The 27697-nt window shown below is 42.4% G+C and overlaps 1 protein-coding gene across 1 annotated transcript; it reads left to right on the top strand.

Moving 5' to 3' along the window:
• On the top strand, positions 1 to 27697 carry HAPLN4 (hyaluronan and proteoglycan link protein 4). The gene is made up of 6 exons (XM_044279259.1): positions 1 to 97; positions 16909 to 16971; positions 19044 to 19247; positions 23695 to 24057; positions 24169 to 24471; positions 27339 to 27697. Exons 1-6 carry the CDS (start codon positions 1 to 3, stop codon positions 27695 to 27697), a joined length of 1389 nt encoding a protein of 462 aa, XP_044135194.1.

Genomic DNA, 27697 nt, shown 5'->3' with positions numbered 1-27697 from the left:
ATGGAGACTATTTTAGTGACTTTTGATAAATCTGGAGCAGAATTCATGAAATGGGTTTTCCAGGTCTTCTATATTGTGGACCATATCCTCAGGATAGGTAATCAACATGTGATCAGTGGGGGTCCGACTCCCATTCCCCAGCTGATCAGCTGTTTGAAGAGGCTGTAGCGCTCTCAGCATACCAAGCACAGCACCATCCTTTGGACTTCAATGGAACTGAGCCGCAACCAGGCCATGTGACCGATGAACGTGATGCCACTGGCTTAGGAAGAGGCCGTGGCATTCAAAGGGATGCTGGTAGTTGGCCCCCCACTGATCAGATATTCATGACATATCCTGAGGGCAGGTCATCAATATTTCACTCCTGGAAAATCCCTTTAACAAGGCTAACTAGGCCCACTTTCCCATCGAATTTTTCTGGCGCAGTATAAAAATGCAAAATATCTTAAAAGATTTCAGCAGATAAGCCCAAAAAGTCACAAAGCTGAATTTGGTGGCTTTTTGAAGCCAGAATTCTGGACTGCAGGACTTAATAAGTTCCCCCATAGTATACAGTACTGGTAAGCACAGTTTCAGAGGCGGTTATGTATTTGAACAGCTGCTTTCCTCCAGACCGAGCTTGTCTGCTTTCTTGTACAATTCTCTTGCATTAATATTTAAGTGATCTTTTTTCGTGCGTTCGCTGCCTCATACCGCACACCTCTTCTGTACTTTTTATTATTCAATGCATTTTTTGCCTGCTTATACAGTAATTCTTCAGCTTTTTTGTGTTTTTATTACTTTTTGTTATTTGTGTTTTTTTCTTTGTGCAATTTTTTCCTTTTTGCTTTCCGGATCTGTTTATCCTGTTACTTCACTTTCTGTCTTGTTCGCAATGCCTGTCTTTTTTGGGGTATTGTTACCCTCCAGTGGCTATTTTGCTTGCATCCCTCTCATTTTAGGCAGTCTGTGTTATTCGTATTTTCTGTTCATTTCACTTTTGCATAACAAGTCTCTGCTCTGTGCTATGGAAGAGAGATGGATCAATCAAGGGAAGGCAAATTCAACATTTTCTCTAAACCTTTTTTCTGCAGATACATGTCTCACACAGAGGCATAATGTGGTTGTCTGAAAAAGGTCTACGGTTTGCTTATTGAGAAAAATACATGGAAACATGAAAAAAGCCTAACAATCACTCCTTGTTATAGTATAATTTCTGACGATAATGTTTTTTTTTTAAATACGTACCAACAAGTCAAAGAAATTGTCAGTTTTTATTGAAACTCCTCTAATTTAATTAGAATACTGTTCTTGTTGGGTTTTGTTAGATACAAGAATAACAATGAAATTGAATTTTACAAAACAAAGCATCTAACAGAAGAAAATTATATGTATTACCAGTGGCTAATTATGGAATGGTTAAAAACAGCGAAGGATACATTGCAATTTTCAGGTCCCCATGGCAATGTTGATGGCAATTGCTACATACAGCATCTGGTACCTGGTGGTCAATGAGACTTTTAACAATCAGTCCTTTGTACATTTATTGTGCAATTACTCATGTTATGCCACATGCACACCAGCGTATGCATTTTGTGGTCCACGGATCCATAAAATACAGATACCGCCTGGCTCCAACCCACAATTTCCACGGTCCCCATTGTCAAAATGCCTATTCTTGTCTGTAAAAGGGACAAGAATGGGACATGTTGTATTTTTTTGCGGGACAGACATGTGGACATACTGATGCAGACAGCACATTATTGTGCTATCCCTTTTTTTTAAATTAATGAAATGAATGGGTCCGCATCCAATCCGCATAAAGTGCGGACTGGATGTACCGTATTTTTCGCTTTATAAGACGCACCTGAAGATAAAACACATCTAGGTTTTTGAGGAGAAAAATAAGAAAAAAATATTTTGAACCAAAAGGTGTGCTTTTGGTAGGTTTTGAACTAATGGTGGTCTGTGGATGACGCACTGTTATGAGGGATCTGTGGATGACTCACTGTTATGGGGGATCTGTGGATGACGCACTGTTATGGGAGGATCTGTGGATGATGCACTGTTATGGGAGGATCTGTGGATGACGCACTGTTATGGGGGGATCTGTGGATGATGCACTGTTATGGGGATCTGTGGATGACGCACTGTTATGAGGGATCTGTGAATGACGCACTGTTATGTGGGGGATCTGTGGATTACACTGATGGGGGATCTGTGGATGACGCACTGTTATGGGGGGATCTGTGGATGACGCACTGTTATGGGGGGATCTGTGGATGACGCACTGTTATGGGGGATCTGTGGATGATGCACTGTTATGGGAGGATCTGTGGATGATGCACTGTTATGGGGGATCTGTGGATGACACACTGTTATGGGGGATCTGTGGATGACACACTGTTATGGGAGGATCTGTGGATGACGCACTGTTATGGGGGATCTGTGGATGACGCACTGTTATGGGGGGATCTGTGGATGACGCACTGTTATGAGGGATCTGTGGATAACGCACTGTTATGGGGGGATCTGTGGATGATGCACTGTTATGGGGGGATCTGTGGATGATGCACTGTTATGGGAGGATCTGTGGATGACGCACTGTTATGAGGGATCTGTGGATGACGCACTGTTATGGGGAATCTGTGGATGACACACTGTTATGGGAGGATCTGTGGATGATGCACTGTTATGGGGGGATCTGTGGATGATGCACTGTTATGGGAGGATCTGTGGATGATGCACTGTTATGGGAGGATCTGTGGATGACGCACTGTTATGGGGGGATCTGTGGATGATGCACTTTTATGGGGGGATTTGTGGATGATGCAGTGTTATGGGGGATCTGTGTATGACGCACTGTTATGAGAGGATCTGTGGATGACGCACTGTTATGGGGAGATCTGTGGATGACGCACTGTTATGGGGGATCTGTGGATGACGCACTGTTTTGGGGGGATCTGTGGATGACGCACTGTTATGCGGGGATCTGTGGATGATGCACTGTTATGGGGGGATCTGTGGATTACACTGATGGGGGATCTGTGGATGACACTTATGGGGCTCTGTGGATGACACTTATGTCATCCACAGATCCCCATAAGTGTCATCTACAGATCCCCCATCAGATGCATCAGTGTGGAGGGAGGAGGCGGACACACTCATGGAGGGGCTCGGTGCAGTGATTCTACTCTAATACACCGGGCCCCGCAGCTGTTAAATACATACAATCCGAATGGGTCTGCAATTACTGTTCTGTACTTACTGTAGTACCTTATGTGAAGCATTAAGACGGCGCAGACCGGCAGCTCCCTCGGTCATGCGCCGCCTGCCCCACCTGCTGCAGCTCCCTCCTCATGCGCCGCCTGCCTGCTTATCTCACTTTATGAATGAACAGGCAGGAGGGGCATGTGGAGTGTCCCCGCCTCCTCCCTCCACACTGATACTTTGCTGGCCGCGCTGTGCAGCATAGCGGCCAGCGAAGTATCCGCTTTATAAGACGCACAGCCATTTTCCCCCCACTTTGCGTCTTATAAAGCGAAAAATACGGTAAACAAAAATACGGTCGTGTGCATGAGGCCTTAGTGTGAGGAATTTGTCTGATTCTTGGTGGTCTTGTTGTCCTGCTCTTAGGCTACTTTAACACAGTCAATGGTTTTCATGACTATGAGCCTAAATCAGGTGTGGGTCTAAACACTGAACAGGTGCAGATCTTTCCAATATACAGGTCCTTCTCAAAAAATTAGCATATTGTGATAAAGTTCATTATTTTCTGTAATGTACTGATAAACATTAGACTTTCATATATTTTAGATTCATTACACACCAACTGAAGTAGTTCAAGCCTTTTATTGTTTTAATATTGATGATTTTGGCATACATCTAAAAAAATTAGCATATTTCATCCGACCAATAAAAGAAAAGTGTTTTTAATACAAAAAAAAGTCAACCTTCAAATAATTATGTTCAGTTATGCACTCAATACTTGGTCGGGAATCCTTTTGCAGAAATGACTGCTTCAATGCGGCGTGGCATGGAGGCCATCAGCCTGTGGCACTGCTGAGGTGTTATGGAGGCCCAGGATGCTTCCATAGCGGCCTTAAGCTCATCCAGAGTGTTGGGTCTTGCGTCTCTCAACTTTCTCTTCCCAATATCCCGCAGATTCTCTATGGGGTTCAGGTCAGGAGAGTTGGCAGGCCAATTGAGCACAGTAATACCATGGTCAGTAAACCATTTACCAGTGGTTTTGGCACTGTGAGCAGGTGCCAGGTCGTGCTGAAAAATGAAATCTTCATCTCCATAAAGCTTTTCAGCAGATGGAAGCATGAAGTGCTCCAAAATCTCCTGATAGCTAGCTGCATTGACCCTGCCCTTGATAAAACACAGTGGACCAACACCAGCAGCTGACATGGCACACCAGACCATCACTGACTGTGGGTACTTGACACTGGACTTCAGGCATTTTGGCATTTCCCTCTCCCCAGTCTTCCTTCAGACTCTGGCACCTTGATTTCCGAATGACATGCAACAGTCCAGTGCTGCTTCTCTGTAGCCCAGGTCAGGCGCTTCTGCCGCTGTTTCTGGTTCAAAAGTGGCTTGACCTGGGGAATGCGGCACCTGTAGCCCATTTCCTGCACACGCCTGTACACGGTGGCTCTGGATGTTTCTACTCCAGACTCAGTCCACTGCTTCCGCAGGTCCCCCAAGGTCTGGAATTGGTCCTTCTCCACAATCTTCCTCAGGGTCCGGTCACCTCTTCTCGTTGTGCAGCGTTTTCTGCCACACTTTTTCCTTCCCACAGACTTCCCACTGAGGTGCCTTGATACAGCACTCTGGGAACAGCCTATTCGTTCAGAAATTTCTTTCTGTGTCTTACCCTCTTGCTTGAGGGTGTCACTGATGGCCTTCTGGACAGCAGTCAGGTCGGCAGTCTTACCCATGATTGCGGTTTTGAGTAATGAACCAGGCTGGGAGTTTTTAAAAGCCTCAGGAATCTTTTGCAGGTGTTTAGAGTTAATTAGTTGATTCAGATGATTAGGTTAATAGCTCGTTTAGAGAACCTTTTCATGATATGCTAATTTTTTGAGATAGGAATTTTGGGTTTTCATGAGCTGTATGCCAAAATCATCAATATTAAAACAATAAAAGGCTTGAACTACTTCAGTTGGTGTGTAATGAATCTAAAATATATGAAAGTCTAATGTTTATCAGTACATTACAGAAAATAATGAACTTTATCACAATATGCTAATTTTTTGAGAAGGACCTGTACCTTATGTCTGTGGAGGCTCCAATCCTGGTTTTGGTTCACAATCACTGATGGAAATCACTGATCAAACTCTGACTGTGTGAAATCAACCTAACATTTTGCAGATGTTAAATTAGTTATCCTATGATTAATGTAAAAAATTAAAATCATACATATTCTACAAGGATGGCCAACCCAAGGCTCTCCAGCTGTTGCAAAACCACAACTCCCATCGTGCCCGGACAGTCTACAGCTATCAGCCTACATCAGGGCATGGTGGAAGTTGTAGTTTTACAACAGCTGGAGAGCCGCAGGTTGGCCATGCCTGTTCTAGCATATGACATCTTTCTAACAAAGCTAGAACCAGTCCTGTACCTCACACGGATCCAGAGATCTCCCCATTCATTGCTCCAATTGTTCTGCTAGATCTGGCAGCTTAGGGGGCATGTCCTTTCTCAGAGGGCATATCCTGTCTACTGCAGCTAGTGACAGTTGAAGGATGGAACTGAGCATGTGCTTCCATCTCAGTGAGCAGGACAGAGAAATTAGAAAAGGAGCAAACAGCAGGTGGCGCTATACAGATACATTTTTAGTGAGGCTCAGAGGCTATAATAAATGTTTAATTACATTCAATTCAAGAGTATTCAGATGCTGGGGCTGTTTTGAAAACTGCAGAATATTATTTGTGGGACAACCCCTTTAATGTCCCATATCTGATAATTTGATACTCAACGGATTAGACAATGAAATCTGTCAATGACAAATCAGCTGTTGAATGTTTCTCCTTACTTACCTAACAAACCATGATAAATTATTTTTTTATGTGCCATAAATGTGAGAAAACAGATGTTCTTCCACCTACAAGTGAGTTATAAAAAACAGAATCCATGTATATAGCTCCTATCTTTTTTTAAATGCTAGAGAACGTAGCAAAAACATGTTCTACTGTCATGGTAACTGCTCCCATCATCCAGATACTTCAGTGCTACACCATATGATGGAGGTAGGTGTATCACAGCTTCTTCTGATACTGCTGGAGCAATGAAACCTGTAAACACTACTCATTCCACACACGCTGCTTCACAACTATCCCACAGTAACGCGGAGCATTTTTATTTCCTTCGCTTGCTTATATTGCCCATACTTTGTTGTTTTCTGATGGAATGTGGACTTTTTTTTTGCCTTCACCGAATGTAGGAATTTGTTTTAATTAAAGCAAAATATACCGGTGATAAAATATAATTATATTCTTAACAATAGAGACGGCTGTTTTTAGGTTTCCATGGAAACGTCAAATGTCTTGCCAATTAGAAATAACATGTAGATTCCGCCTAGACAAAGCTTGTCTGTATCTTAAAACACATTCTGCTGTCTCTACAGCAGGTCACTTACTATTTGTATGTGTGGTCAGGAATTTATTGTGTTAATAACATTTGCTAAAATTGATCTTTTAGTTTTTTTCTGCCCGATGCTTTACACAAAACAGAGGTGTTTGCCTTCGCTGTCAGTTGTACCCAAAGGGGTATTTTCAAGAACTGGTACACTGTTACTAAAATCAGCCAGCCATAAGCTTCCCCTTTATTAAAGGGAGTCTGTCACTTTCAAAATCAGTTTCAAAGTAAGCATACCACTATGGAGGGTAGGTGCCCTGAAACATCACCATGCCTGTAATCCTGAGAAATGTTTCTTTTAATTTTTATGTAAATAAGGTTTTCACAAGGGATGGGCTGCTCCATGTGGTGCACCTAGCATCCCCTGTGTCATCACTACCAGCGCTGAAATCTCAGGGACTGGCGGAGGGTGGCATTACTGAAGGAGCAGTCCTCTGCATGGTGCACCGAAAACCTTATTTGCATAAAAATGAAAAGAACCTGATTTTTCACATGAAAGGTATGATTATGTTTCAGGACACTTACCTTACATGGCGGTATGCTTACTTTGAAACCAATTTTGGAACTGACAGAATCCCTTTAATTATATCAAAGAGAAATGATAGGTAGAAACTCACTAAAGTCGTCTAATGTAGATATTATATTATTAAGGGCCTAAAGTCTGTTTGCAATGATTAATATACAGGCTCCAAAGATTCAATCTGAGATTCAAACTCAAATCTGAGTTAATAGAGAGGGGTCGTCTGTTCAGACTCTTCATCTCTCGAACAAACTGGAGAGTGGATAGACAGAGTGGGGGAGATTTACCATCTCCCTGTTCCACTTTTTTGGAGTCATTTATAAAACAGGTGTAAAGTAGAAGTGGCTAAGTTGCCCATAGAAATCAATCAGATTCCACCTTCCATTTTCCAAAGGAGCTGTCAAAAATGAAAGGTGGAAACTGATTGGCTGCTATGGGCAACTAAGCCAGTTCTGCTTTACACTAGTTTGATAAATGACCCCATTTGTGTCTTTAAACACCACCAGTGGCATTTTTATGCCACCCTCGCCACTTTCTGAAAAGCGGGCCAGACACATTTATCTTAATTTGCGCCAGTTTTCTGGCACAAATAAAGACAGAAATCTATGGCAGCTCTAAGCTGCCATAGATTTCATTTGGGCATTCTCATCATAAATTAGGCAGAGGGACACTTCATGGATCAGTTTATGGAATCATGCACACAACCATATCCATTTTGAGGTCTTAAGACTGCGGATCCATAAAATACAGATACTGGCCATGTGACCAATTTGTCATCACCATAGGTCATCAATATCTGATTGATGGGGGTCTGACTCCTGGCACTGCCACCAATCAGCCTTCTCACAGCACACCAAACTCAGTGCCGTACATTCTACAGTGGCTGTGATGGTAGTGCAGGCCAAGCCCATTGAATGAGTCTAAGCTGCACATAGGCAGGTGACCGATGAATGTAAGTAACATCAGTGGCCTAGGAGGAGATTAGAGTGCTCACTAGAGCACCAAGGCCTCTATATTGATTGGTGAGGGTTCAACTCCCTACCAATTTCATATTGGTGACCTGTCCTGAGGATAGGTCACCAATATTCTACTCCAAGAAAATCTTTTTAAGGGTATTCCAACTTCACAATATTGATTGACTAGCCTTTTGATAGGACATCAATATCAGATAAGTGGAGCTCCGACTCCCGGCATCACCACCGATCAGCTGTTTGAAGTGCCTTAACTTGTGTGAGCACTGCTCACTCTTTAGTCTTTACTTGTGCGCCATCTAGAACAAAATCACAGAAATATAGTGGTAAATATAAGGGGGTACCGCTCAGACCCCAAACACTGTAGCGTGTTTCTCATTGGGGGAGCAGTCCCACCGCATGTGGACCGCAGCAAACGACCATCCCTAGCAATAAATGCGTACACATGCACCACAAAGGCATCCTACACAAAACGGAGCATTGTGCGGGTGAAAATATAATTATATAAGGCACAGGAAAAAATGCACCAAACGGATATGCCACTGACTATACTAGCTAGTCATACAAGCAGATATTAAAAGCTGAGACTTTTGCCAATATATTCCTGTCAGGAACACATCGGAGCCCATCATGCACCACGTCACGGTCCTCAGCATGGCAAGGGGTCCTACCACTAAGCTAACTATGGTGTGAACACGGTCTGAAGGTGATGAAATCCAGCTCACAGCCAAGCTTCCACACAACCGCATAGCAGGACAACTAATGCAATGTGAATAAAGCAAGACTATAAGCCACACCCATATCAGACCGCGTGATGGAGGTTACCAGGTGCAAAAGAGAGTGTTTGAATGCCAGGTGAAGGCACATTCAATACATAGAAAACAAAATCACAGAAATATAGTGGCAAATATGGGGGAACTGCTCAGACCCTAAACACTGTAGTGTGTTTCTCATTGGGGAAGCTGCATGTGGACCGCAGCAAACGACCATCCCCAGCAGAAAATGCGTACAATGGAGGATGCCTGCGCGGTCCACATGCACCACAAAGGCATCCTACACAAAACTGACAAAATCACAGAAATATAGTGGCCAATATGGGGGAACCGCTCAGACCCCAAACACTGTAGCGTGTTTCTCATTGGGGGAGGAGCTCCGATGTGTTCCTGACAGGAATATATTGGCAAAAGTCTCAGCTTTTAATATCTGCTTGTATGACTAGCTAGTATAGTCAGTGGCATATCCGTTTGGTGCATTTTTATTCTGTGATTTTCTTGTGTGCGCCATCTAGTAGCAGCGGTGCAGGGTAATTACAACTTTCTTCTGATCACTTGAATAGGACAAAAGCTGCAATTACTCTTTCCCAATGCTACTATGTACATGGAGTACAGGTAACCATTGAGTGTACTGTACATAAATCTTCAAACAGCTGATTGGTGGTGGTGCCAGGAGTCTGACCTCCACCGATCTGATACTGAAGGCCTATCCATCAACATTTTGAAGCCCAATAACCCATATAATTTAATTCTTGTTAAGTTTGGCTATATTATGCATGCATAAGTTATGCTTTTCATTACATCTCCACCTTGCCTGAATCCAGGTCTAGCATTTCACCGTCAATGTAAGAATGAATTGTATGATTTTAAGTTGAGCACTTATTTATGTCTTGTGGTTGTTTAGAGTTTTAAGACTTATTGCCATGATGTGTTCCATAACTATTAACATTGCAATGCAATAAATTACTATGACCTTTCTTTCTGGTGTGGATCAACTTGCCAAGTTGTTATCTTTCAACCACAATTTTTCTTCTCGTGTTTTTTCCTATAGATACATTTTCTGTGTGAAGGAAGCCTAAATATTATTTACAGAGAAAAGTTAGATCATTTCCAGTCTCTATAAATAAACCTTGCAGACCTTATTAATAATTGCTAAGTATTCCCATCTTGTGCAAGGTTTTGCTGTAACATTATGCTGGGGTGCAACCTCTGGGATCCCCACTGATTCCCAGAACTGAGGTTACTTTGGCTTTTTCCTTATACAGTGGCACTCCCATCCACCTGCAGTTTGAGATTGGCAACAGAGCTCCAGTCAAGTGAGTAGTGTTCTGTTTTAATTCCTTGCACAGCAGGTGGGCAGGTGTACCACTGTGTGGGGCAAATCTCTCACAATGATTTAAAGGGGTTTTCTGGGAGTTAAATATTGAACACCTATCCTTAGGCTAGGTCATTAATATCTGATTAGTGGGCATTCGACTGTTAGTATTCCCACCTATCAGCTGTTTGAACAGGCCGCAGTCATTTGGCGAGTGTTGTGTTCTCCTCACAGCTTTCCAAGCAGAGCTCATACTTTGTATAGTGGCAGTGCTTGGTATTGCAGCTCAGCTTCATTAACCTAGGCCTTGTGACCGCTGAATGTGACATCAGTGACCCAGGAATAGGCTGTGTATCTGCCAGAGCACCGCAGCCTCTTCAAACATGTAATCAGCAGTGGTGCTAGGGGAGTCAGACCACCACCAATCTGATGATTGATTTTCTAACCCCTCGAAAACTCCTTTAACCAGCCCTGCAACCTCTTCATTCCGTGGATTGGTGGGGATCCTGACAGTCAGACTCCCACTAAGCAGTAAGTGATGGCATATTCTTGCTTTATGTCATCAATTCCAGTAATTGGAAACACTCTTTAAGGTTCTGCCACACATAGTTTTTTTTTGGCCAGAAAGAAACCTAAAAAAACAGCAATGGACGATAGGACAAAAATACCAGGGTAAAACAGCCCTACCCAGAGAATGCTTTAATTTAAAGAGGACCTGCCACCACCCCTGACATGACATGCCTGTTTTAATAGCTTCATGCATTCCCCATGTACTAACAATTCTGGAACATCTATTCTTATGGCTCTACGTTGTGCCATTCCTTTATTATTTCTACTAGAAGTTATGAATGAATAGCCAGCAGTCTGCAGTAAGGGGACAGAGGGGTGGTAATAAGTTGGGGGGGTGTACCTGCACAGACTGACAATGGCAGCACTGATTGGATAGAGTGAGTCTGTGCAGGTACACCCCCCCAACTGGTTAATACCCTCTGTACCCTTAGGCCCCTTTCACACGGGCGAGATATCCACATGGGTGCAATGCGTGAGGTGAACGCATTGCACCCCCACTGAATCTGGACCCATTCATTTCTATGGGGCTGTGCACATGAGCGGTGATTTTCACGCATCACTTGAGCGTTGCATGAAAATCGCAGCATGCTCTATTTTGTGCGTTTTTCACGCAACGCAGGCCCCATAGAAGTGAATGAGGCTGCATGAAAATCGCAAGCATGCGGTGCGATTTTCGCACATGGTTGCTAGGAGATGATGGGGATGGGGACCCGATCATTATTATTTTCCCTTATAACATGGTTATAAGGGAAAATAATAGCATTCTTAATACAGAATGCTTAGTAAAATAGAGCTGAAGGGGTTACAAAAATAAAAATAAAAATTTAACTCACTTTAATCCACTTGTTCGCGCAGCCCGGCTTCTCTTCTTTCTTCTTCTTTGCTGTGCAGGAGGAAAAGGACCTGTGGTGACGTCACTGCACTCATCACATGGTCCATCACATGACCCATCACCACAGGTCCTTGTCCTCCTGCACAGCAAAGAAGAAGAAAGAAGAGAAGCCGGGCTGCGCCTACAAGTGGGTTAAGGTGAGTTACATTATTTATTTATTTTTTTTAACCCCTCCAGCCCTATTTTAATAAGCATTCTGTATTGAATGCTATTATTTTCCCTTATAACAACACCTAACCCAAACCCGAACTTCTGTGAAGAAGTTCGGGTTTGGGTACCAAACATGCAGATTTTTCTCACGTGCGTGAAAAACGCATTAAAATGTTTTGCACTCTCGCTGAAAAATCGCGCATTTTCCCGAGACGCACCCACATCTTATCCGGCCCAAATCCAGACTAGCAATTTATTCATAACTTCTAGTTGACATAATAAAGGAATGGCATAACATAGAGACATAAGAATAGATGCTCAAGAATTATTACATTGGGAATGCATGAAGTAATAAAAACAGGCACGCCACGAGCGGCGACAGGTCCTCTTTAAAAAAAAATTGTGGTTGACCCAAAAATGCACCACAAGGGTAAAAGACCCCACATAGCCATGCCTGAATTATTTATTTTGTGCACATTATTCCTGAATTTATTCCATGTTGCTCTTCAGAAGCACAACCAATTCTCAGCAATATTTACTAAGACAATGCTATCTTTAATTTTCAACGTGTATAAGGCTATTTACTCCTCTGCCGTATCTCATCCAAATCAAAGTAGAATATTATGTTTTCTTCAGATAATTGCACTCTCTGAAGATACACATTAGTGTGGCATTCATGTTTTGGCAGGATCACAGTAAGTGAAAGTAGTTTTTAGTTTGTTTTTAGTTTTAGCTATTTTAGGGGGATATCTGTGTGTGCAGGTGACTATTACTGTGCATAATTATTAGGCAACTTAACAAAAAACAAATATATACCCATTTCAATTATTTATTTTTACCAGTGAAACCAATATAACATCTCAACATTCACAAATATACATTTCTGACATTCAAAAACAAAACAAAAACAAATCAGTGACCAATATAGCCACCTTTCTTTGCAAGGACACTCAAAAGCCTGCCATCCATGGATTCTGTCAGTGTTTTGATCTGTTCACCATCAACATTGCGTGCAGCAGCAACCACAGACTCCCAGACACTGTTCAGAGAGGTGTACTGTTTTCCCTCCTTGTAAATCTCACATTTGATGATGGACCACAGGTACTCAATGGGGTTCAGATCAGGTGAACAAGGAGGCCATGTCATTTTCTTCTTTTATACCCTTTCTTGCCAGCCACGCTGTGGAGTACTTGGACGCGTGTGATGGAGCATTGTCCTGCATGAAAATCATGTTTTTCTTGAAGGATGCAGACTTCTTCCTGTACCACTGCTTGAAGAAGGTGTCTTCCAGAAACTGGCAGTAGAACTGGGAGTTGAGCTTGACTCCATCCTCAACCCGAAAAGGCCCCACAAGCTCATCTTTGATGATACCAGCCAAAACCAGTACTCCACCTCCACCTTGCTGGCGTCTGAGTCGGACTGGAGCTCTCTGCCCTTTACCAATCCAGCCACGGGCCCATCCATCTGGCCCATCAAGACTCACTCTCATTTAATCAGTCCATAAAACCTTGAGATATTTCTTGGCCCAGTCTTGACGTTTCAGCTTGTGTGTTTTGTTCAGTGGTGGTCGTCTTTCAGCCTTTCTTACCTTGGCCATGTCTCTGAGTATTGCACACCTTGTGCTTTTGGGCACTCCAGTGATGTTGCAGCTCTGAAATATGGCCAAACTGGTGGCAAGTGGCATCTTGGCAGCTGCACGCTTGACTTTTCTCAGTTCATGTGCAGTTATTTTGCGCCTTGGTTTTTCCACACGCTTCTTGCGACCCTGTTGACTATTTTGAATGAAACGCTTGATTGTTCGATGATCACGCTTCAGAAGCTTTGCAATTTTAAGAGTGCTACATCCCTCTGCAAGATATCTCACTATTTTTGACTTTTCTGAGCCTGTCAAGTCCTTCTTTTGACCCATTTTGCCAAAGGAAAGGAAGTTGCCTAATAATTATGCACACCTGATATAGGGTGTTGATGTCATTAGACCACACCCCTTCTCATTACAGAGATGCACATCACCTAATATGCTTAATTGGTAGTAGGCTTTCGAGCCTATACAGCTTGGAGTAAGACAACATGCATAAAGAGGATGATGTGGTCAAAATACTCATTTGCCTAATAATTCTGCACTCCCTGTACACTCACCTAAAGAATTATTAGGAACACCATACTAATACGGTGTTGGACCCCCTTTTGCCTTCAGAACTGCCTAAATTCTACGTGGCATTGATTCAACAAGGTGCTGATAGCATTCTTTAGAAATGTTGGCCCATATTGATAGGATAGCATCTTGCAGTTGATGGAGATTTGAGGGATGCACATCCAGGGCACGAAGCTCCCGTTCCACTACATCCCAAAGATGCTCTATTGGGTTGAGATCTGGTGACTGTGGGGGCCATTTTAGTACAGTGAACTCATTGTCATGTTCAAGAAACCATTTTTCCAGTCTTCAACAGTCCAATTTTGGTGAGCTCGTGCAAATTGTAGCCTCTTTTTTTTTACTTGTAGTGGAGATGAGTGGTACCCGGTGGGGGTCTTGCTGTTGTAGCTCATCCGCCTCAAGGTTGTGCGTGTTGGGGCTTCACAAATGCTTTGCTGCATACCTCGGTTGTAACGAGTGGTTATTTCAGTCAACGTTGCTCTTCTATCAGCTTGAATCAGTCGGCCCATTCTCCTCTGACCTCTAGCATCAACAAGGCATTTTTGCCCACAGGACTGCCGCATACTGGATGTTTTTCCCTTTTCACACCATTCTTTGTAAACCCTAGAAATGGTTGTGCGTGAAAATCCCAGTAACTGAGCAGATTGTGAAATACTCAGACCGGCCCGTCTGGCACCAACAACCATGCCACGCTCAAAATTGCTTAAATCACCTTTCTTTCCCATTCTGACATTCAGTTTGGAGTTCAGGAGATTGTCTTGACCAGGACCACAACCCTACATGCATTTAAGCAAATGCCATGTGATTGGTTGACTAGATAATCGCATTAATGAGACATAGAACAGGTGTTCCTAATAATTCTTTAGGTGAGTGTATCAGGGCCGTCTTTAATATTGATTGGACCCTGGGCAAAAATTTACTTGGGCCCCCTGGATCCCGCCTTCCCACACCTTAGCAGGCAATCACGCCCTCCACCACAACACACACACAAAAAATCCACACATCTGGTAGAGTACAGTGAATGACTGTAAATACTTACAGTACTGAAGACCCCAGCGGCTCAGGATCAGTGCTCTGGGCAGCTGGGCTCAGGCTGGAAGTGGGCACCACTCTGCAGGAAGGAGACCAGGGCTCGGCTCACCCTAGTGTTACAGTGCACCCCAGCCCCCCACAGTATGCAGTATAGCACCCTATAGTATACAGCACCACACAGTATGCAGTATAGCACCCCACACTATACAGTACCCCACAGTATATAGTAGAGCAGTATAGCAGCCCACAGTATACAGCACCCCAAACAATACACGATACAGCCCCCCACTCTATACAGTACAGCAGTATAGCACTCCACACTATACCGCACCCTCAGTATACATTATACAGACCCCCACAGTATACAGTACAGCAGTATAGCCCCCCCACTATACAGGCCCCCCCACAGTATACAGGCCCCCACACTATACAGCCCCCCCCACAGTATACAGCCCCCCCACAGTATACAGCCCCCCCCCCACAGTATACAGGCCCCCACACAGTATACAGGCCCCCACACAGTATACAGACCACCACACAGTATACAGCCCACCACACAGTATACAGCCCCCCCACAGTATACAGCCCACCACACAGTATACAGCCCCCACACAGTATACAGCCCCCACACAGTATACAGCCCACCACACAGTATACAGTCCCACACAGTATACAGTCCCACACAGTATACAGCCCCCCACACAGTATACACCTCCCACACAGTATAAAGCCCCCACACAGTATACAGTCCCACACAGTATACAGCCCCACACAGTATACAGCCCACCACAGTATACAGCCCACCACACAGTATACAGCCCACCACACAGTATACAGTCCCACACAGTATACAGTCCCACACAGTATACAGCCCACCACACAGTATACAGCCCCCACACAGTATACAGTCCCACACAGTATACAGTCCCCCCCCAGTATACAGCCCACCACACAGTATACAGCCCACCACACAGTATACAGTCTCACACAGTATACAGCACCCCACTATACAGTAGTTTACAGTATATTAACATAACAGCCCCTGTCACCTTTTTCTGATGTAATCTTCACACAAAAAAGCTCCACAGTTAACTTCTGCAACACTCCTGATAGGACCTGTGATGACCTCATAGCCATGTGACCAGTAATTGCTAGGTTACTGGTCACATGGTGATGATGTCATTAAGGTCCTAAATCACAACTTTAACACAGTACGATCATGATGCCTGGACTCCTGGTAGAGCTGACAGCCTGACACCCGGGGCAGTGGCTAGCAGGGCTCAAGAGGCAGCTGCCTTGGGCCCCCCAGGAGCAACTGGGCCCGGGGCAGCTGCCCCTTTTGCCCCTTGGTAAAGACGGCCCTGGAGTGTATATGTAAGGCGGTTGGAAATGGGTGAAGGCAGATATGCTCAACCTGCGGCCCCCCAGCTGTTGTAAAATTACAATACCCACAATGCCCCCTGTATGCTGTTCGGGTATGCTAGGAGTTGTAGTTTTGCAACAGCTGGAGGGCCGCAGGTTGAGCATGCCTGAGTTAAGGAATTAATTTATCAATATGCAACTTTTTGCTATTTTTCTTTTTAGGAGTGTCTGCTTGGTTTGAAGACATTTTTTTGCAAGAACTTTACAAAATGCTCGCTATTTGGTAAATTTGTTGTATGAAATATCTATTGATTTTTCAATCTAAAGTCTAATCTTATTTATTGTTAATGTACACCCAGCATGACCTGACGTGGTTGAAAGGGATAAGGTTAACCACCCTGTTGCTTCCCTCTTGCCAGGAGTGGGTTGGTCCTGTGACCTGCTTGGATGAAGAGCTCTAGTGAGTGAAGGAGAAGGAAGCTAGTGCTTGTGCTCCTACACCTTAGGCCTTAGCTTACGGAGACTAACATTTCTCTGTTTGCTTTTACAGAGAGAGCAAGAGAGAGCTTAGAAAAACTTAGAAACTGCATGGTCAAGCACAGGAGTCAGCAAGGTAATCTGCAACTTCAGCTAACCAGACTTTGCTGCTTGTGAGAGACTAAAGTTAAGACATCTATTATACTTAACAAAGTGCTGGCCAGACGTGCCTCTAAAACCTGTATCCCACAGTAGACACTACAGCCATAATTGCCAGCCAGAGATTGTAGAGAGAAAAATACATTAGCACGATAGTATACCAAGAATGCCATTATTTGCCACTTTACCAACATCCATCCCTCACCTCTGGGAAAAGGATTTGCACTATGTGCAGATTATTGTTGGATAGAGACATTTATTCTTCTACCTTCCAAACTCCTACCTTAACATACCATAGCACTGGCCATTGCACTACTACACCTCCTGCCAGGCACCCCTACAACCACCAACATCAAGGGCACAGCAAACTACAGTCAGGCAGAAGCCCCAACTACAGGGAGTGCTTCGAGGTAAGAAAGGGTGTGCCCTCCTCTCATTGCTCTGGCCCTTGGAAGCAATGGTCTGAAGGAGACCACTGTGACACATACTCTCGTCAGAGCCACTACCACTTCCATCCTCTGCTCCAGCTCCGCAAGGGCTCACTGCACATAGTGTGACATTCAGGGTATTTCTCCAGCAGAATGCCAACATTTATGCCAGAAGCCCACCAGATCTTCTTGGGATCTCATTATGTAGTAATTAGGCATCCGGTGTGTGGGGGTGTCCAGCTATGCTAGATATGGTAACTTCGGTAATGTGTTCCTCTGCTGGAATAGGCTACCACAGATACCTGCTGAAGATGTGAAAGTACCCTTACTCCTAGATGTTGCCACTTCACAATAAAAGCATTTACAGTTGACTGGGGTAGATCTAGCAGATTAGAAATTTGAGGATCTAGTGGCATCCTATGACTGTGCAATAACTAAACTCTTCAGTATGATTTAATAGTACTATCAGTGTTTTCCTATGGAGATTGCATGATTGTATCAACCTATTTACATGGCCATACTGTGTACATGGTGCAGTTCGGGGACCACAACAACCCTGTCAACTTAAACAATTAGGAAAAGAAAAGTCTGGAAAATGCAAACATCAGCATTTCTTGCCGGTCCCTTGATCTCCGGTACAACGATTACATCATTGCGATGTCTGATGTCATGTCACATGAATACATTTTCCGGTGGCCGTGGTAACATTTTGTGACTTATTGAGGGTCTCTGCTACGATGTGTATTGCATTATTATTACTACAAATAAATACTTGCTAAAAAAAAAAAAATTATAAAGTTTTTCCAATAGGTGGGTGACTGGGTCAGCATTGACTAGCATCAATAACTACAGCATCCTATCGAGTTTTCTTAGTTTCTGACACATTATATTAACATACACATTCAGGGTATTCATCAGATTTCCAACTTCAGAAAAGAATTATCCTTTAGGTAAATCTCTACATTTTAGGATTCCTTCATTAAGTCCTGCAAATGCTCTATAGTGTTTATACCACATCAGTGGTGAACCATCTTGAGCTTCATAAGGGGCACTTTGGTGCAGTCTGCCCCTGCAGTCGAGCAATGCAGGATGCGAGAGGTACAGTACTGCAGTACTAAGCTACGGGACATGGAGCTCCCTATCTCTCCCCCCTCCATCCCAGCTCAGGCTCTGCAAGAAGAAAGAAGAAGGAGGGGGGGGGGGGGGGGGGGAAGTGTCTCTGTGTTTTGGTGCAGTTCATATTATTCTGGATGCAGGAGCAGGTTGAAATATCTGTGGGACTCTTAAATTCCTGAGGTCAATGTTTCCAGGAGCTTAAAGGTAATTTTAGATGATTCATTTTTTCATATTCTGTCCATATTTATAATTCTCAGTACTTTTAGGCAGGGTTGTTTTCTCTTCTCCCTCTCTTAACCTCCAGTCTATAATGCTGTAACTCTCACCATGTAACTGATGAGCCTCCTTGTACCTTTTCCTCATCATTATACGTTAAATACATAATGAATGCCTGGTCAACAACTGTAGTCAGAGTTATTGCTGTAAATCAAAGAAACAGTGCCAGTTACCATTAACTTTTTGTTGTCCTTATACATTGGAACTATTTGAACTGTATACGATGTAGACCTGCAGTATTGCCTGTGTATGCACATACCTGTCCAACTTACTGGTCTCTTATATACTTGGTGTCCCTTCTGTCCCTCCCAGATGGCCCTTGGGTTTCTAACATTCTCCTATCTCTTCAATGTACTCTGCCTGGCTGTCCTTCTTCATTTGGCTCTTGCTGCAGACATTAACAGGGGCCAGAGAAAAATAGTCCATGTTCAAGGTTAGTGACTTCTCCAAGTTTGCACTTAAAAAAATAAATAAAAATTGATACATATCAGACCTATACCTTTTGGATTCCATACATTATTTGGATGCATGCAAGTTTGATTTATGCGTACAAGCAAAGTAAAATGTTTCCATTCCCCATGACATTTTTCAGTCCAATAACCACTTACATCCTATGATCATAGTGATAATAGAGAGTTGGAAGTAGGCCAGATCATGCTGTGCACGGCACAGGGAGCAGCTGGTTTTGTAGATGCATCCCTGGTTTGGCCCTAGTTTGGGAACAGTGGTTAGTGCCCAGAGCTGCTGATGCCAAAGGAAGATGGGCTTGATCCAGTAACCAGTGGTTTTTATGCTGCTGGTTGCTTTATGTATATTTATAGTTATATATACTGAAAGTTTTACATAGTAGATTAAAGGGGTTGTCCCAGTTCAGCAAATGGCATTCATCATGTAGAAAAAAAGTTAATACAAATCACTTAAAAATGTATTGTAATTTTTATATTGCCTCCTTTGCTGACTTGATTTATTTTCCATTGCATTATACATGGCTCGTTTCCAGGGGTTATAGTTTGCTCACAGTAGGAAGAAGCACCGGCCTCTCTGGTGGCCAGGACCGTGGGAGCGCACATAGGCATGCATGCGCAGCAGCGCCTATCCCGGCCACCTCATACAGTTGCAAGAAAAAGTATGTGAACCCTTTGGAATGATATGGATTTCTGCACAAATTGGTCATAAAATGTGATCTGATCTTCATCTAAGTCACAACAATAGACAATCACAGTCTACTTAAACTAATAACACAAAGAATTAAATGTCACCATGTTTTTATTGAACACACCATGTAAACATTCACAGTGCAGGTGGAAAAAGTATGTGAACCCTTGGATTTAATAACTGGTTGAACCTCCTTTGGCAGCAATAACTTCAACCAAACGTTTCCTGTAGTTGCAGATCAGACGTGCACAACGGTCAGGAGTAATTCTTGACCATTCCTCTTTACAGAACTGTTTCAGTTCAGCAATATTCTTGGGATGTCTGGTGTGAATGGCTTTCTTGAGGTCATGCTACAGCATCTCAATTGGGTTGAGGTCAGGACTCTGACTGGGCCACTCCAGAAGGCGTATTTTCTTCTGTTTAGGCCATTCTGTTGTTGATTTACTTCTATGCTTTGGGTCATTATCCTGTTGCAACACCCATCTTCTGTTGAGCTGCAACAGTTCTCCTGCAAAATGTCTTGATAAACTTGGGAATTAATTTTTCCTTCGATGATAGCAATCCGTCCAGGCCCTGATGCAGCAAAGCAGTCCCAAACCATGATGTCCCCACCACCATACTTCACAGTTGGGAATGAGGCTTTGATGTTGATGTGCTGTGCCTCTTTTTCTCCACACATAGTTGTCACCACCAGACATCTGAGAAGCTCTGACAGATGAGTTTCAGAACCTCCTCCTTGAGCTTCCTTTGTTTTGCTTTCAGTTCCTCATCTCGTTAGCTTCTCTCAGCTGTCATGTAGTTGGACTGATTGCATCCCTTTAAATTCCTCCCCATAGTGCATCAGTGTGCGGTTTATATTACTTCCTGGAGTGTGTGTGCATGCTGATCCTACTTCCCAGTCTTCTACAAGATAAGTGTTGTGCATTCATTTGTGTTTTTCTGTTTGCTGGATCCCAGGTGACCCTGACTCCCTCTGTATCTAGTGTAGGGAGCCGGTGGTCGTGTCCCCTCACTATTGTAGGGTGTTCAGGTGATATACAGTCGAGGTACGAGGATATGCGATCATCTACCATTGGGATTTTCGCATAGGCTGAGCAGTAAGGGAGAGAGCCAGGTCTTATGCAGGGGTCTCCCTTTTTGTTCCTTAGTTGTGGATCCAGTGAGTCGTATATTCATTTTGTGTTGTCTTGTTTCCTGTACACATTCCGTGACATTAGTGTTGTGTGTTTCTTCCAAACAACTCAACTTTGGTTTCATCTGTCCACAGAATATTTTGCCAGTACTGCTGTGGAACATCCAGGTGCTCTTGTGCAAACTGTAAACGTGCAGCAATGTTTTTTTTTGTACAGCAGTGGCTTCCTCTGTGGTATCCTCCCATGAAATCCATTCTTGTTTAGTGTTTTACGTATCGTAGATTCGCTAACAGGGATGTTAGTATATGCCAGAGACTTTTGTAAGTCTTTAGCTGACACTCTAGGATTCTTCTTCACCTCATTGAGCAGTCTGCGCTGTGCTCTTGAAGTCATCTTTACAGGACGGACACTTCTAGGGAGAGTAGCAGCAGTGCTGAACTTTCTCCATTTATAGACAATTTGTCTTACCGTGGACTGATGAACAGCAAGGCTTTTGGAGATACTTTTATAACCCTTTCAAGCTTTATGCAAGTCAACAATTCTTAATCGTAGGTCTTCTGAGAGCTCTTTTGTGCGAGGCATCATTCACATCAGACAATGGTTCTTGTGAAAAGTAAACCCAGAACTGGTGTGTGTTTTTATAGGGCAGGGCAGCTGTAACCAACACCTCCAATCTCATCTCATTGTTGGACTCCAGTTGGCTGACACCTCACTCCATTTAGCGCTTGGAGATGTCACTAGTCTAGGGGTTCACATACTTTTTCCACCTGCACCGTGAATGTTTACATGGTGTGTTCAATAAAAACATGGTAACATTTAATTATTTGTGTGTTATAAGTTGAAGCAGACTGTGGTTGTCTATTGTTGTGACTTAGATGAAGACCAGATCACATTTTATGATCAATTTGTGCAGAAATCCATATCATTCCAAAGGGTTCACATACTTTTTCTTGTAACTGTATCTGCTCTGCAGCGGCGTCCATAACCCTTTTAAACAAGCAGTTTATAAAGTGATGGCAAAAGGAATCAAGCCAGCAAAGGAGGCAATATGGATGGTCACAATACATTAGTAAGTGCTTTGTATTAACTTTATTTAAATGCCTTTTGCTGAAGTGAGACAACCCATTAAAGTTAACACGACTTGATGTAAATGGCTCATATATACTGTCTCCCTGTATAACCTGACAAATGGTCATAGATATAATACAAATCTACTACAGATGAAAATGCAATAATGCTACAGCTATCTGTACCCCCTTCCGAATTCTAACATAGTTGAGGACTCCTACATCTCAACAATCTTCCTTGGTTCAAGAACCCTCTTTGTGTCAAGGTGTTTTCTGGGAATTTTTTTTTAAATCTAATCCCCCAGCTAGGGGGACCTGTGAAAAGAAAGGTACTTATGGGCTCTCCACTGCTCAGCTTAGGCTCCTTGGCATCAAGCCTGTCTGCACTGCACTTTCATCCTTCATCTGTCAACATCCACACAGACGGGGACATGTTATGTGCATTGCTGCAGCCATTAGCTGACCTCAGTGGTGTTGTGTCCCCAAGCAGCATGCGACAAGCCTCTGGCTGCAGCAGCACACTTGACCCAGTCCGTGTGGATATTGACAGACGAGGATCAGAAGTGCAGTGCAGACAGCCCAAAGCAAGCAGGGAGCAGGTGTGTTTCTTTTCACAGATCCCACTGGCTGGAGGGTATATATATATATATATATATATATATATATATATAAAAAATCCTGGACAGCCCTTAAAGGATAGGCTAAATCCAGTATTTGGCTGGATGTTTCTTTATATTTCAGGTTTCAGTTTAGCAGCACATCAGTTGAATCCCTAGAATTCAGCTAAAAATGTAATTCTTAAACATTGATGACATTGGTAGTCAGGAGACAGTTTCTTCTCATTGTTGAAAATATTTTTCATCATGGAGCTATTAGCTGTATTAACATTTGAAGAGACTATAATAAAACACTATAGCTAAGGCGTGGGGTCCACGATCCGCATTTGACAGTCCGCACTGCAAAAAAGAAGTGCATGCACTGTACCATAACTTCTGGATTACGGACCCATTTAAGTGAATGGGTCCACATTTGTGATACGGTGCGCACATGGCTGGTGCACATATATTGTGGACCCGCTGTTTGTTGGCCACGATACAGGCATGGCTGGAACACGGTCATGTGCATAAGGCCTTACATTATGCTTGCAGCTCCCTAATCCTTTGGGACTTCAGAAAAGCCTTCATTACAGTCAGTTCAGGCATATGATAGTACTCATCTGCAATAGTCTGCAATACGGTAAGGACACTGGAAATTATATTAAAATGTTTGTATCATTATAAAGTTTTATTGTCAAATGTGAATCCATTTTTTTAATTTATTTTATTATTACCAAATGCCAAACATAGAAATTCAGTAAAGACAATCCAATATAACCTTCCAAACCTACAACCCATGCAAGTGGAGAATGAAGGGAGAACAAAAACAAAAAATAATTCTCTCCACTCCTACTTCTCACACAAGTAGACCAATGAATCCCACAAAATTTTCTTTTCTTTTTTTTTTCTCAAACCATTACTATTTTCAGAGGGTGAGACTGGTGAAGTGATTGTACAGACAGCTCCAGGTATAGTGACCACACACCGAGGTGGCTCCATTATACTTCCATGTCGCTACCACTATGAACATTCTGGAGAGGATCCTACACCAGTACGCATTAAGTGGTCCAAGATCAGTGATCCTTCAACTTTCACTGATGTGTTTGTGGCTCTGGGGAAGGAAAGCAGAGGATTTGGATCTTACAAGAACCGTGTGGCTCTTCAAGAATATGACCCAGGCGACGCTTCACTGATCATCCACAATATTACTCTAGATGATTATGGAAGGTATGAGTGTGAGGTAACCAATGAGTTAGAAGATGACACAGGAACAGTAAAACTGGATTTAGAAGGTAATTTCTTAGCAAAACATATTTATATTTCTAAGATTACATGTAACTAGTGCTCAATGTCCCAAATATGTTTTCCCTTTGGCTTCCTAGTCCTGTTTTCCTTCATTTCAGGTGTGATTTTCCCTTACTATCCACGAATGGGGCGATATAAAATGAACTTTCATGATGCAGGGCAGGCTTGTAAGCAGCAGGATGGAATTCTGGCATCGTATGACCAACTTCATGAGGCCTGGCTTAATGGGCTTGACTGGTGCAATGCAGGCTGGTTGCAAGATGGCTCAGTGCAGTATCCAATCTCCAAACCTCGTGAAGAATGTGGAAAAAAAGACACTCCTACTGGAGTTAGAAACTATGGCTACAGACATAAGGATGATGAGCGTTATGATGCCTTCTGTTTTACATCAAATCTTAATGGTACAGTATTCTTTTACAACCATATTACCTGTTGTAAACTATAAAAATATTATGAAGCACAGGACTATTACAAATCACTAAAGTCAAAAGGCCTAAAGACCAAGGGGGACAAAGGAAAACTGGCTTAGTTGCCCATTGCAAACAATCACATTTTACCTTTCATTTTTCAGAGCTTCCTTGAGAGAAAAGATCAAACTGATTGGTTGCTATAGACAACTAATGTGGTTTTTCTTCATACGTTTTGATAAATCTCCCCCAAAGTGCTTTATATAGGTCAAAGAATTTCCATGACTTTAATTATTTGCTTCTGAGAACATGTGATAGTTTCTCCTCTCCAGAGGAACTACATTGTTGGCAAGAACAGGGTTGGGGGGGATAGGCTAATGAGTCATGAAAAGGGTATAGTATCCTGGTAGCCTACTAGAGGCCCATTTTCTTAGTTGCTATAGGGTCAACCCTCTTATTTGTACAATGGACAAAACTGAACACTTAAGGTTAAAAAATGACACCTTCAGCATGCAGTTTTCCTATCACACTGCTTGTATGAAGTCTGTTTGACCTAAACTTTTGTCCACAATTGCACACTTTACACTTTTGGTGAAATTCCCTTTAGTTGTCATGCTGATTTTTCTTTTTTTTTACATATTGACATCCTAAATGTGTATCTCTGTATTTAATAGTCTTAATATTGGATTGTTGGGGTCAATAAGTTCATATAGTACATATTCAAGCTTCTCCAGAAAACTGAAAAGATGGACAGAGAATTTCAGATCAGTCACTTAAAGGGAATCTGTTACCAGGATCCTTGACTATTATCTGTAGTAATACTTAACTAGTATGGCAGATAAGGAGTCCAGATTGCTACTTTTTATTTTCCTACTGCCCTCCTGTCAACTTTAACAGCTGCGCTGAAGTACATTGTCATAGGTGTACAGGTGACAGAGACAGGGGGCAGTAGAAATATAAAAAAAGTCTATCTGCCCTCCTTCTTCCCACTACTACTCACATGAGAAGGAGTGCAGATAGACATTAGTACACATAATAGTCCAATATCGTGGTGACAGTCAGATAGCCTTTAAATTGCTATCATTCTGTATTAAGAACATCCTTTCTCTTCTTTTACATTTCTACTGACTCTACCCCAAACTGCCTCTGACTGTAAGACTCTGACATGTCAGTGGAGTTAGTACACTGATGTAGACTTACTGCATGGGCTATGAGATGTATGCTACTATTTGCCGTGGTAGAAGTACAGGTTCCCAGAGAAGTGCTTGGAGACAGAGTATGAAATATAGTGGGGCACTGTGCCAGTTGGTGCACATCCCTTGCATGACATACTGTATTAATGTGCCGCTCCTGAAAGTGTTATGAAGTGTGCCATGCTAGACATACCCTTTTTTGGATAATTTTGTCTGACACTAACCATAATTTGCACCTTGTCTTGTCCTAAATTTTGAGTCCTATCTCTAAAAGTATACTAACTCCAAGGTGGTATAAGAAAAGGATGTGGCTCGTTGTGTCGCTAATAGGTATCTCTGGCGCACTGTATCACACACCACCAAATTGTGCAGTTTGTCAAATCTTCTCTATAGACTCTAGGAAGGCATAAGAATTCTCATATACGGCAACCCTAAAGTATTGCAGTGTATCGTATAAGCAAACTGATACTGTATGTTTGGGTTTCCAAGACTGACTATATGTAAATGTAAAAACAAAAATAAAATTGTAGCTCTTGGAAAATGGAGAGGAAAAACTAAAACAAAAATTAAAAAAAATTGGCTTTGGCAGGAAGGATTGATATGTCTCTCTGTTTTTGAGATGAATGGGCTTCCAGCCACCACTCGACGTTGAATGTATGTTAAAAAAAAAGGTACAAAATAGTGGGATCTCTGGTGTATTATAAAGTTCAGTATATCTAAAGATGCACATAAAACAATTGAACAATTAATTTGTATTCCATTGTTTGTTACAGCCATACCTACATTATGCTTAGTGTATTTAATTAATTGGGGATATTTTTGGTTCAAGTATATGACAATCAATATCCTTTTACTTGCATCATGATATTGCTGTTCAGAATTGCATAAATTATGCGCGAGTGCAAAAAAGTCGCAAAAGCCCTATTTTGGGACTCATTGATGCCAGAATTCTGGAGTGAAGGTATGATAAATCAGGGCCTAAGTGTGTGATTTATTAGAATCTTCCAAACCAGTGAAATTCGAAGATGGCTTTACCTGTACTGCTATAATGCAAAGTATATCCATGTTATATTTATTGCTCTCCTCCTGAAGAAGCATTACGCTAAACAGAGGGAGCATGCCAACTTCATCTTTCTTTTGGTATGTAATCATTATATTATTTATTATTGCCCATATTTTCCACACATCCTGACCAGTCACTATAGCGGCCATCTTTAGGGGGTTGTCTTATTTACTTTGTTCTTAGGAAGTACTTTAGGGCTTGCTGGCATATTACTGTAGGTTCTCCTCTGATTAATATACTTTGTCCCATGTCAGGTTTAATGGATTAGCTGCAATAATTAGGTATATTTAGATGGTATGGTTCATAGTGCTATATGGAATGTATTCCGCTACAATAATTAAGAGATGTAATTTTTACAATAAAAGAGGATAATTGTTTAAAAGGGGAACATAGTTGGTTTAATATCTATTTTTGAGTGGTTCCATAAGGTTATGGTGTCTCTGTATGGTGGATATAATTTAGTATTGATAGCCATGTTATATTTATGTATAAGGACAACAAGACCATATAGATTTGGTAACAGTAATTTAAGGAAATGAAAAGTAATGAATGAAAAGTTATCAGTTTACTTCATTGATATACATATATTTTTTTTTACATTTTAGGTAAAGTTTATTACCTGAAGACCTTTCACAAGATGAGTTTCCTAGAGGCAGCTAAAGCCTGTGAGAAGAATGGTGATAGTTTAGCCAAAGTTGGTCAGCTTTATGCAGCCTGGAAACTGCAGCTTTTGGACAGATGTGAAGCTGGATGGCTTAGTGATGGCAGTGTCCGCTACCCTATTGTAAATCCACGGCAAAGGTGTGGAGGAGCAGAGCCTGGGGTGAGGAACCTAGGGTTCCCTAGTAAAAAGTATAAATTATTTGGGGTCTACTGCTTTAGGGGAAAAGACGAAGAAAATGAGAATGAAGAAACAGAAATGATCATGGATGGGATAAACCAATGGAAGTCTAATCACGTGTAG

The sequence above is a fragment of the Bufo gargarizans genome, chromosome 1 (genome assembly GCF_014858855.1).
Source record: "Bufo gargarizans isolate SCDJY-AF-19 chromosome 1, ASM1485885v1, whole genome shotgun sequence".
In the NCBI taxonomy this organism is placed as follows: Eukaryota; Metazoa; Chordata; class Amphibia; order Anura; family Bufonidae; genus Bufo; species Bufo gargarizans.
The sequence above is the reverse complement of the archived record's forward strand: the minus strand, read 5'-3'. Positions and strand labels throughout refer to the sequence as shown.

Bases quoted from the DNA above. Each gene is read 5' to 3' on its own strand.
- HAPLN4 (XM_044279259.1), top strand. From the start codon at position 1: ATGGAGACTATTTTAGTGACTTTTGATAAATCTGGAGCAGAATTCATG. The intron at 98-16,908 runs GTAATCAACATG...TTGCTTTTACAG, and splicing joins GGACCATATCCTCAGGATAG to AGAGAGCAAGAGAGAGCTTA. The intron at 24,472-27,338 runs GTACAGTATTCT...TTTACATTTTAG, and splicing joins TTTTACATCAAATCTTAATG to GTAAAGTTTATTACCTGAAG.